Source organism: Sorex fumeus, unplaced genomic scaffold (genome assembly GCF_029834395.1).
Source record: "Sorex fumeus unplaced genomic scaffold, SorFum_2.1 ptg000063l, whole genome shotgun sequence".
Lineage (NCBI taxonomy): Eukaryota > Metazoa > Chordata > Mammalia > Eulipotyphla > Soricidae > Sorex > Sorex fumeus.
This window is the reverse complement of record NW_026606120.1, coordinates 82,163,323-82,174,543: the sequence shown is the minus strand read 5'-3', so window position 1 is coordinate 82,174,543 and position 11,221 is coordinate 82,163,323. Positions and strand designations below refer to the sequence as shown.

At 44.8% G+C, this 11,221-nt stretch overlaps 1 protein-coding gene across 2 annotated transcripts in view; it reads right to left on the bottom strand.

Moving 5' to 3' along the window:
* Positions 1-1,742: 1,742 nt before the first annotated feature.
* Positions 1,743-11,221, bottom strand: part of HELZ (helicase with zinc finger) — a 183,524-nt gene continuing 174,045 nt past the window's right edge. For both annotated transcript variants that reach the window (XM_056127342.1, XM_056127343.1), the window contains exons 32-33: positions 6,828-7,080; positions 1,743-3,104 (exon numbers count right to left, since the gene is read on the bottom strand). In XM_056127342.1, coding sequence (XP_055983317.1) covers positions 2,770-3,104; positions 6,828-7,080 — 588 coding nt within the window. In that variant the 3' untranslated portion in view covers positions 1,743-2,769. The remainder of the gene's footprint in view (positions 3,105-6,827; positions 7,081-11,221) is intronic.

The window sequence follows — 11,221 nt, the reverse complement described above, 5'->3', positions numbered from 1 at the left end:
GGAAAGACATCCTGGGAACAATTAACCTCACTTAGAAGAAATCTGTTCTGGAAGGAAAGGAAGTTGGTGGTAGTTGGTATTAGCCAAGAGCTAACAGAGTTCACAAAGAAACCCAGTTGCACCCTGACTCTGGGGTTGAACCTCGGAGAGTCTGAGAAATATTCTGGAAGTCTGATGTGCGGGAATCAGCTCCGACCACCCCAGGACCCCCAGGCAGCTTGAACGGAAGCCCTGCATCAGAGAACAGAAAGCTGCAGAGTCTTGTAGTACCATGTGCTCAAACACAGTGACAAGATTTCAGGCAGAAGTAACAGATGTCAGGAAGGTTAAAAAGACAGGGGAAGCAATTCTGAGACAGAGTATAAGCTTGTTAGAGATGCAAGCACACGCCCGCCAGAATCTGATGGAAGCCCAGATGGAAACACCCATCATGGCCGGCTGCAGAATGACAAAAGACCCGTAAGAAGCTCCGAAGTTCTGTTTCCAATAATTAACTGGACGGGACAGGGAGATGTCACACTCACTCAGGTTCCCATAAGCAATCGTGTCTCTCAAATGCCGACGCATTTCTATCAGGGGGTGGTGGAGAGGCTTATGACTTCTTTCAATATAAATAACTTCAAAACTAGTTTTTTTTTTTTTTAAGGTTCAAGTATAAGAAGCAGACAACTCAGGCAATGACTTCATCACAGGGTGAAGTGAAAGAGAGGACAGTTCTGACTTCAGAGGATCAAGAAATTTTTTGAATGTGCACCCAGCCTGTGTGGTAGTCCGATCAACTTCCGGGGAATGGAGACGCATCTTGGGGGAGAGAAGTATGCTTCCAGAGACAGCCCCCTCCCTGGGGAAGGCCTCGTTTCCATTTGAGCTATATGCCCTGGAGTTCTGGTCACAGAAATGTGGGGCAACCCGGCTTGACGGCCAGCAATGCTGCCTTCTTTACAGGTGACCAACCCAAGTGAAACTGGCAAGTGACATCAGGTCTGTCATCCCAGGTATAGGACCAGGGGCCCAGCCACCTGGGGCTCTGCTGCCATCGGGGGTCTGAGGCCCAGCTATCTGCCCATCTGCGTGGCCCCACAGCCGAGCTTGAAGCTCAGGGCCTTGTCAGCCCTGCAGCTGGCTGAGCGGTAACTGCGTTTCCTAGATGGAGGGAGGGTCCCCGAGGCCCAGAGCCGGCCAATCCCGAAAAAACCAGCTCAGAGCCTCTAGCAGTTGTTTGGAGCTGATTTCTCCCTGAGCCCTGAGGACAAATGAGCCCAGGCAGATGGACTCCGACGCGGCCCTCCAGGAAGACACTGCTGAACAGAACGCCAGGCCCCATGTGTGCACTGGCCACTGGCGGAGCCTTGTCTGATTTTATTCAAGGCTCTGTCGTTGTCTCCAGATCTCTCTGAAGCAGGAGGGTAGTATTGCTAGATCGGGAGGGCAGCACGGACGAGAATTGTTTCCAAACAGTTACAAGACTACACGGTAATTTTGAAGAGGGTAAATGCTGACCATTAGGATTCCACCAAAGTCCATTTGAAACCATTCTTAGACCACAGAAGAGTTGAGAGCCATTGACATTTTATGTTTTGTACAAGTTCAGTGGGGTTGTTTTAGGGGAATCAAGATGTGAAAGAAAGGGAAGTATTTTTTTTGTTTTTTTTTTTTGCCCCAGATTGAAATAGATTTTGACATTCTTTTTCTTCGGAATTAATTATGTTCCTCTAACAAAAAAGTTAGCAAAATATGTGAGCTGTCATGGATAATGTCACATTTTAATGTAAACATCAAATCAGGTACCAAAACTATACTGGAGGAGGGGGAAATAAAAAAATCTTTAAAGCGGCAATATTCTTTATACCACTGGAGGGTCTGGGGGGTGGGTAAAAGCCAAATTACAAACATTTATACATGCATAGTGAGGGGGGGAGAAGGATTTTACTAAATTCACGCATTTTTAAAATAGTTATCAAGTCTACTAAGCACCAACAATCCTAAAAGTTTTTCAGCTTCATGATTTGTTTTTTTTTTAAAAAAAATAAAATAAAAGAAGAAGAAAAAGAAACTATCAAATTCTGTTGAAAACAAGCTGCAAGTAGAGCTTGTCCCAAAGCAACATGAGGCGAGTGACCTCCAGGACGTCACACTTGGTCTAAAACTACAAAAGTTTTAGAATGCAGCATCCTGTCACCAAAAATAACAGCTGATAAAACTTAAAGTATTTAGAAGATGCTGCCCCTTTATTTAAAAAAAATTTTTAAATGAATTTAAGCAAAAATAACATACATTTGTACATCAACTGGCCATTTCTGGTACAGAAACCCAGCGAATGGTAATATTATTGAATAAATGTAAATGCTACTTACAATTTTTTTTCTTTTTAAATACATTTTAGACAAACTTTTTTCTTGTTTTTTTTTTTCATAGTTGCACAATTAACCTCTTAGCTGCTAGCTTGATGCAAACATATGTAACAATACACAAATTTAAAAATATTTTTTTTATTCTACATAAAAGCTGTCAAAATTCCATCACGTTGAAAATGCAAAATAATGGAATATACTCTTAAAAAATTAGTTGCAAGACTAGCAGCAAAGCAATTAAGTGAGAAACAGATTTAATATGAAAACGAAGAAGAAGGCGCATCTACAGGTGAGGTCCAGCTATCTTAATTCTATGGATACAAACAGAAATGAAAACGTCCACCCTGGCAGAAAAAAAAAAAAAAAGAAAAAAAAGAAAAAAAAAGAGAGAGAAAAGAAAAGAAAAGAAAAGAAGTGATCATTTAAAATAGGAGTAAAAGCCGCTGCCGCCCGATGCGCTGCCCAGGCTGAGTTCCTGGAACAGGGCCAGCGGGTCGCTGCCCTTCTTGGCCTGCTCGGGCGGGGGCCTGGGCTTGGGGGGCGCGCGTAGAGCGCTGGCGTAGGACATGGCCGGCTTGCCAGGCGCCGCGCTCTGCTGGCCGCTGCTGCTGGCCGACTCCGCGAGCTGCTTGTGGGGCATGAGCGGGGGGAACTGGCCGAGGCGCTGCAGCACGTTATAGTTGAAGGGACTGGCCACGTCCAGCGTCTCGGACTTCAGCGGATCCTCGGCGGGTTTGACAGTCTTGGGCGGAGCTACAAAGCAGAGAACAGTGACACGGATTGGATGGGGGGGTCGGCCGGCCCGGGAGACACCCTGGCATGTTGTGTGACAGACGCAGGTGCTCACGGCCAGCAAGGCAGCCAGAGGGACAGGCCGCTTCTCTCTCTCTCTCTCTCTCTCTCTCTCTCTCTCTCTCTCTCTCTCTCTCTCACACACACACACACACACACACACACACACAAACTGTTGAAGCTGAGCCCACTTCTCGGGTCACTGGGTGGAATGACCTAGGCAGACTCGAGGGCTGACACCGGGAAAAGCAAAGCCAGGGGCTCCCGTGAGTGGGGAGGCGCTGGCCTGGCATGCCCTGGACCCAGATTCAGGAAGGATCCCTGAGCACAGAGCACAGAGTCAGGGGTGAGCTGGAGTAGAGCTAGGTGTGTCCCCGAACACCTCCCACATCCCCACCAAAAAACCAAAAAACTAACTTTAGGGATGGAGAGAAAGTCCGAGGGTTTTCAGGGATGCAAAGAGAGCTTGGGGTTAGTTAAGTGCATGTAGGAGGCCCAGGTTTGAGCCTCGGGACCAGATCCCCCAGGCACTGCCAGGAGAGACACCCCCAAACAAAAAATAAACAACAACAAGAAGAACCTGTGGCCTGGGGGTGTAACTCTGCAGAGCCCTTGCCCTGTGCTGAGGAAGCCCTGAACTTAACCCCCAGCACTTAACCCCTCTCTCTCTCTCCTCTCCCTCTGGGTTTTTGGTCCACGCCTGGTGGTGCTCAGAGCTCACTCCTGGCAGTGCTCTGCGGGGACATATCTGGGCAGGCAAGTGCCTCAACCCGTCCTATCTCTCTGGTCCTTCCCAGGTCCTTCTAGAACCCGGCCTCCGGGTCACGTGGCCAGCAGCACCACAGGCAGCCTTGACACTGCTTTTGTTTTCAATTTCTTAAGCATTTAATTAACACAGTATCTGGATTATAATCAGAGTGCATATTCATCTAAAGTAACTTAGAAATGACAGGAAGGTAAAAAAAAAAAAAGAAGGAAAAAAGAAAAGAAAAAAGGAAACGAGTCATTTATATCCCTGCATAACAGGCCTTGGTATATTTTTGTTTTCCTATGACATATCATGCAGAAAACTTTCTAAGTCATTTAAATGACTCTTCATTTTAAATTTGGGTTATCATTTTTGACTTTTGTAGACTATGATGTTGTTACAGAAAAATCTTTTATGTTCCTGACTATTCCCTAAGGACAAATGTCTAGAAGAATAATGGTTGGGTCCCTGGGCGCTTGCCCAATCCGAGATGCTGGTCAGTGGTCAAACATCCCTGCAGGAAGACAGGGTTGAGTCACACACAGCAAGGACAATTGCCTCTTTCCCTCCCCAAGCCCAACAATGGAGGTTTTAACTTTTACAAATAAGGAGCTTGCTAATGGTCAATCTGCATTTCTCTGATCACTGGTGTTTATGTACAAATTCCCCTGTGTTTTTCATCTGATCACAACAAGGTACTACAAGGTGTCTCCAAGCTAAGAAGGAAATACTAATTTCATATCTGGGGAAAAGATGTTGTAAATGACTTATGTTTGGGGGTACTCATTCAGGAATTCTGCACCTTATTAATTCACGTTTATTTTTACCGACTTTGGCTAAAAGAATTTCCTAAAATTCAGTGGGGATGCCGGAGAGATTGTTCAAAGGGCACGGGCTGCCTGGCTTTGCACGCACGGAGCCTGGATTCGACCCCCACTGCCACACGGCTCCTAAACGCTGGGCTGGGAGCAGCCCTGAACATTGCTAGGTATGGTTCAAAAACCAAAATAAACATTTTTTTCCAAAGTAAAATAAAATGCCTTAAAAATTAGATGGGGGCAGGCAGAGAGAAGGTACACCCGGTAGGAATTCTGCTTTGTATACCTGGTTGGCCCAGGTTCGATCTCTAGCACTGCCAGGAGTGATCCCTGAGCACTGGGCCAGGAGAAAGCCCTGAGCACTGCTGGGTAGAGTGCTGCTCTACCCCCCTCCTCCCAAAAGGAGGAAAAAAATGATATTTTAAAAATAAACAACAAAAAAAAGTAACATCTGGTTTTAACTTAGATGTTTCTTAAGAAATACAATAATTTGAGTGGGTAGGGCACTTGCCTAGAATTGCACTAGTCAATGAGAGTTCCATCCCCAGCAGGCTATAGGGGACCTGCTGCAAGGAGCACAGGACCAGGCTCAAAAAACAAACAAGAATAATAACTAAGGGGCTGGAGTGATAGAACAGTTGGTAGGGCATTTGCCTTTCATGCAACCAACCTGGGTTCGATTTCCATATGGTCCCCTGAGCACTGCCAGGAGTAATTTCTGAGTGCATGAGCCAGGAGTAACCCCTGTGCATCACCAGGTGTGACCGAAAAAGCAAAAAAAAAAAAAAAAAAAAAAAAAAAAAAAAAAAAAAAAAGAATAATGACTAATAACAGTAATTTGACAGAGACCCCAGACAAAATACAGAAGCCTACTCAGAGCAGGCATTAGAAATGTTTGAAGATTAAAATGACAATATCTCTGGCCAGAAACCAGCCTATCGTCTTTTTCATGTATGTCCCTTCCATAGCTATGGCTCTAAAAAGACGCATGTCTGCACACAGTCAGTGTTACAGAGCAATGGATTCACATTCTAGAGATGAAAAAATTAATTTCAAACAAAGGTTGCTACCAGCAGGGCAGAAATTCGCCAGAGATCCCAGGCCTGTTCACAAAGATCAACATTTATCGCCCACAAAGAGAGGGTTACGGATTTGAGAACTCAAATAATATTATTTGACTTTTACATTCTACATTGAAAAAAAAAGGGGAGGGGGGAAGAGGGCAGAACAAAGATAAAAGTGCATTCAAGGCTACAGAGGAACATTTTAGATTTCCCGTGATACGAGAGCCTTTCAACTGTTCAAAGCCATGCTTTTCTATGCCAGTTTTTTTTCTTCTGTGGCCTTAAATTTCTCAGTTGATTAGAAAATGAGAAATAAACACAGAATTCCTAAAACTCAAAAACCTTTATCTTTATTGCTTTATCTTACGGCTGAGCTCTTATCACATAGAAAACTGTCAACAGCTTAGCTGGCAATAAATTCTTAAAAAAAAAAAAAACAAACAAACAACTAATATCGTTCTCACTATTCACCTCTGCCCCTGCAGAAAAAACAAAATACAGAAAAGGCAAACTGTCCGAAGCAAAGGGAATCTGATCTATTTAGAAATAGTTGGGTTTTAATATTTTTTTTGGGGTGGTGGTGGAGGGGTGAGGGGTTTCCTCCTGGTGGGATGTATGTGTGTGTGCATGGGGGGAGGGACTCATGTGGTGCTGGGGGTAGAACAAAGCCCATGCTCCAACCCTTTCAGTCATCGTCGTCATGTCACTGGCATCATCATCATCATCATCATCATTATCATCATCATCATCATCATCATCACCATCATCATCACCACCACCATCTCCCTGGCCCCTAGAAAGGTTTTTAATCCCATGACTTCTCCCAGGTCAAAAGAATACATTTCCAATTGCAGGAAGAGTGCACCATCTGTAAACATGGCATCAATCATTTCTGAGGCTCATCTGCAGAGCTGTGAGCACTGACTCATGCTCAAAGATAATACAGATGGCAGGAATGGAGGAAGAAGAAGAAGAAGAAGAAAAATCTGTGCCAATACCCAGGAGCTGAGTAGCTGAAAGTGCCATTCCTACTACCTACCAGCTCTGGTCTTACCTATCAACTCTCTGGGCTGAGCCGCCCTGCTCGATCCATTGCACGGAATGTTCTGGTAGGGGGAAGATGAGGTGGTGTTGGCCCAGGACTCTGGGGATGAGAAGCTGAAAGGAGGCGGGTTCTCGTGGTCCTGAAGCTCTTTCCGCTGAGCAAGACCGTCTTGAGGAGGGCTCACTTCTTCAGAACAAGGCTGCACTGAGCTAGAGGATATTCTTCTTTGGTACAAGGGCCGACCAGGTCCTCTGGGTTCATACTATGCAAAAAAAGAAAAGAAAGAAAGAAAAAGAAAAAAGATTTCAGGATTGATGAAGCATATTCTTCAGGCCCGCATCTGTGGTTCAGTGGCGGAATTGTCGTCTCCCTTAATTTACAGTCCCCTCCATTTAGGTACATAGCAAGTTCACTAAGTTAAGCGGAAACTCCCAGAAATAACACTCTTCTGTAACAATGGGCTCTCCTCCCGCCACCATGAGCCCCCCTACCCAACTTGCTCCCCACTCCGCAGCTGTGAGTTCCCCGAGACAGCCCGAGCTGTGGGTAAGGTGCGGGAGGCCGAGGCCCAGAGCTCTGTTCTGGCCCTCCGTCGGGAACGTAATGACAAGACACACCGAGTGTCTGTTCCTGTTCCTCTCTGGGTCTCTCACCTACCCACCTCTGATCTTAAAAGTACACTGATTCTTTAAAAGGCAACAGGAAAAGAGGGCCTGGGGGCGTGGGTTCCTGGGTAGAAGTCCAAGCCCTGCTTGCACGCCCGGTGCCGGGTGCAAGGCAGGGAGAGGAACAGGAGCAGGGAAAGGGTGGGAAGGGGCAAAGCAGCATGCTGGCGCCATCATCCCTGGGGACAGGAGAGTCCCACAGGGATGGGAAGCCATTCCCCAGGCAGAACAGAGCCCCCGCTTCCAGACTTCTCTCCCTTGCAGCCTTAAACCTAACAGAAAGCTACAGAAGGAAGAAGTTACTTGGGTTCCAAACATACAAAAAAGGATTTGGGGCTGGTTGGCTGGATTGGGGGGCCACACCTGTTCGCGCTCAGAGATCACTCCCGGCTGGGGGACCAAATGGGGATGGGGACAGAACCTGGGCTGACCTTGTGCAAGAGAAGTGCCCTGCCTGCTATTCTCTCTCTCTCCAGCCGCCTGTCCTTGAGCTGCTGTGTCACCTGGGCGACAGGCTGAACTCTTGGTTTTCCTTTTTTCTTCCTTTTTGGTTTTTGGGTCACCCGTGGCAGTGCTCCAAGGGTTACTCCTGGCTCAGGAGACCATACGGGATGCCAGGGATGGAACCTGGATTGGCTGCATGCGTGGCAGGCGCCCTCCCTGCTGTACTATCACTCCAGTCCCATGAATGAACTCTTGGGCCCCTAATTATACACGAGGCTTCCTTATCCACAGCACTGCCCCTGAGCACCCTGCAGAGAGTGGAATGAGTGCAGGATGCAGGTATCGAGAGCCAATCTTTACACCGAGGAAGGGACTGACTGTTACATATGTGTTCCCATGCAGCATATGAAGACAAGGGTCCCTGGGACATGTTTGCTTTTCTAGCACTGTGCTACGATGCTTGGGGATTGCTGCCAGCAGTGCTCTGGGGAAATCATGAGGGACTGGGGATGGAACCCAGGCCCCTCGCGTGCAAGGCCTGGGCGCCAGGCCTCTGAGTCGTCATTCCTGCCCCTGTGTTAGATCTGAATGCCACAGTGAGATCTGCTGCTCAGGACACGTAGCCCCCCACTCCCACCCTGTAACAGACATGTTACACAGTTCATGGTCCTCATGATTCTCACAAAACTAACTCTGGTTATTGGCACTGAGTTGGAAATTAGGAAGCAGGTGTTAGGGGCCGGAGTGACAGTACAGTGGGTAGGGCGTTTGCCTTGCATGTGGCCGACCTGAGTTCAATTTCTAGCATCCCATATGGTCCCCGAGCACCGCCAGGGGTAATTCCTGAGTGCATGAGCCAGAAGTAACCCCTGTGCATCACTGGGTATGACCCAAAAAGGAAAAATTTAAAAAAAGATAGGAAGCAGGTGTTAGGTTATGGGCTGCAGAGCAGAGAAGGACACGGTCAGATGGGCATTTCTCATCACTAGACCATGAGTGTCCGGGTGATTTCCGAGTTCCCCAGGATGGAACCGGAAAGGTGAGGCAGCGGGAAGCATCAATCCTACCAGGTGAGGCACTGGAAAGCATCGATCCATCAACCCGCTTAATTCCCTTCTTCACAGGAAGGGTAATGCTCATCCTAATTTTACCTTAAAGGAGAAGTTTTGTCACTTCCACCCCCCGTCCCATGCTTGGGATTATTCTGAGTTTAATTCTGATTTTCGAGAATAGTACCTATTCTAAGTAACTGGGGGTCAACCTGAATTTAACTAGCATATCTGAAATTTCTTTGTCTATGCTGCTAAATTACAAAGGCAAGAAAACTGCTTTAGGTTGGGCAAACTCTGCGGACTGAGCAAAGCACAGTTTGGTGAAGTGTGTCTTTTCACCAATATCTTCTACGAAACCTTTCCTTTTGATAGGTGAGCACTGAGTTCAGCCTCATCACAATCTGTAGGGAATTCCACTCTTAAGCTTTTATGTGTGAGGACTGAGTGCAAAATCACTGTCTATTACGGCCTTAGAAAAAGAACAGGTTATGATTGTCAAATGGTGACAGACAACATAAACATCCTTATTTTTTTCCAGGTATTAATTTGGTAAGCTCCTTTTTATTAACCACAGAACAAATACACACCAGTAGTATTAACAACAACAAAAACCCTTTGTGCAATGAATAGAAAATACAAAGCTTAAAACTAAAAATCAGAAAAAACACAAAAGGTTAATAAGAAGAAACAACATTCTATTACTTTATAGAAAATATATATTTTTTGTGCCTAGTCCACAAGTTGACTACAACTCATCAACTGAGACCCATCAGTCATGTCTCTAAGCAAGTCTAAAGCACAACAAAAAACTTTTACTGATTTTAAATTAAAAAGCAACTATACACACTCACACATACACACACATATTTCAGATTATTTTAGACATATCTATTACTAATCAATCTTATATTTTTCTCTGGATTAACTGCTAATGAAAAGACGGATGTGCTTTTGATCTATATAGTATGTTTAATGAGCTTAATATGTTGTGCTTGTTTCTTTGGCAAAGATAGGTAGAAAGAATTTCTAATTGGCTGAATTAGAAAAAGAATTTTTAGGATGAAATTAAAATACTTTAAGATACTATTTTAAATTAAAGAAAAAAGATAAATATTTCATTCTTTTAAAATAATGGTGTTCTGGGACTGGGGATAGCACAATGGGTTTGCCTTGCATGTGGCTGACCCAGGTTCGATTCCCAGCATCCCATATGGTTCCCTGAGCACTGCCAGGAGTAACTCCTGAGTGCAGAGCCAGGAGTAACCCCTGTGCATCGCCAGGTGTGACCCAAAAAGCAAAAAAATAAAAATAAATAAATAAATAAAATAATGGCGTTCTGCATACACAGGCAACTTACATCAAATAGAAAGTCATTAAAATAATGTTTAAAGGTATTGCACATTTCACCAGACTATTTGAGCAGGATTAAGTTTAATAGTTTGATGTGGTGTTTGCATTATTATTCTTTACTTCTCAAAACTAAATTTTTTTGTTTTTTTTTGCTTTTTGGGTCACACCCAGCAATGCACAGGGGTTACTTCTAGCTCTGCACTCAGGAGTCACTCCTGGCGGTGCTTGGGGGACCATATGGGATGCTGGGAATCGAACCCAGGATGGCCAAGTGCAAGGCAGTGTGCTATCACTCCAGCCCAAAAAACTAAAAAAATATTTCAATAAAAAAATATATTTTAATTTTTAAAAAATCACCCTAGTATTACATAGCAGGGCAATTTTATAGAATCCATGTACTGTTTGGGGTTTGTATTTACACTTCAGAATTTCAATTTTCTCTGAAAAATATCACTTTTCTCTTGCACCGGTTATATTTTTACTTCCAAATTGCACATTGAGACCTACTATATGGGTTTTGTATTTACACTTCAGAATTTCATTTTTTCTCTGGGAAATTTCACTTTTCTCCTGCCTAGGTTTTAATAGCTGGACTTCCAAACTTTGCAGTGAGGCCTGCTCCTCAAACCCGGGCCCTCCCTGAACACACATCTCACTCACTTGTCTCTCTGCTTCTTTGCTTGGTTTTTCCACTCTGGAGAAGCCTGTGCTCTCTCTGGAGTACACACTTCTCCCATCCTCTCCTCTCACATCTTTCTAAGTAAGTTTCAATACAATTTTAAAAAGAATTTTTTTTAAGAAACCAAATTGCACACTGCTTATAGAAAAAGACTGATTGGTGCAGATCTTTTATCCTGAAACCTTGCAAAATTTTCCTTAGTCACAGGATGCT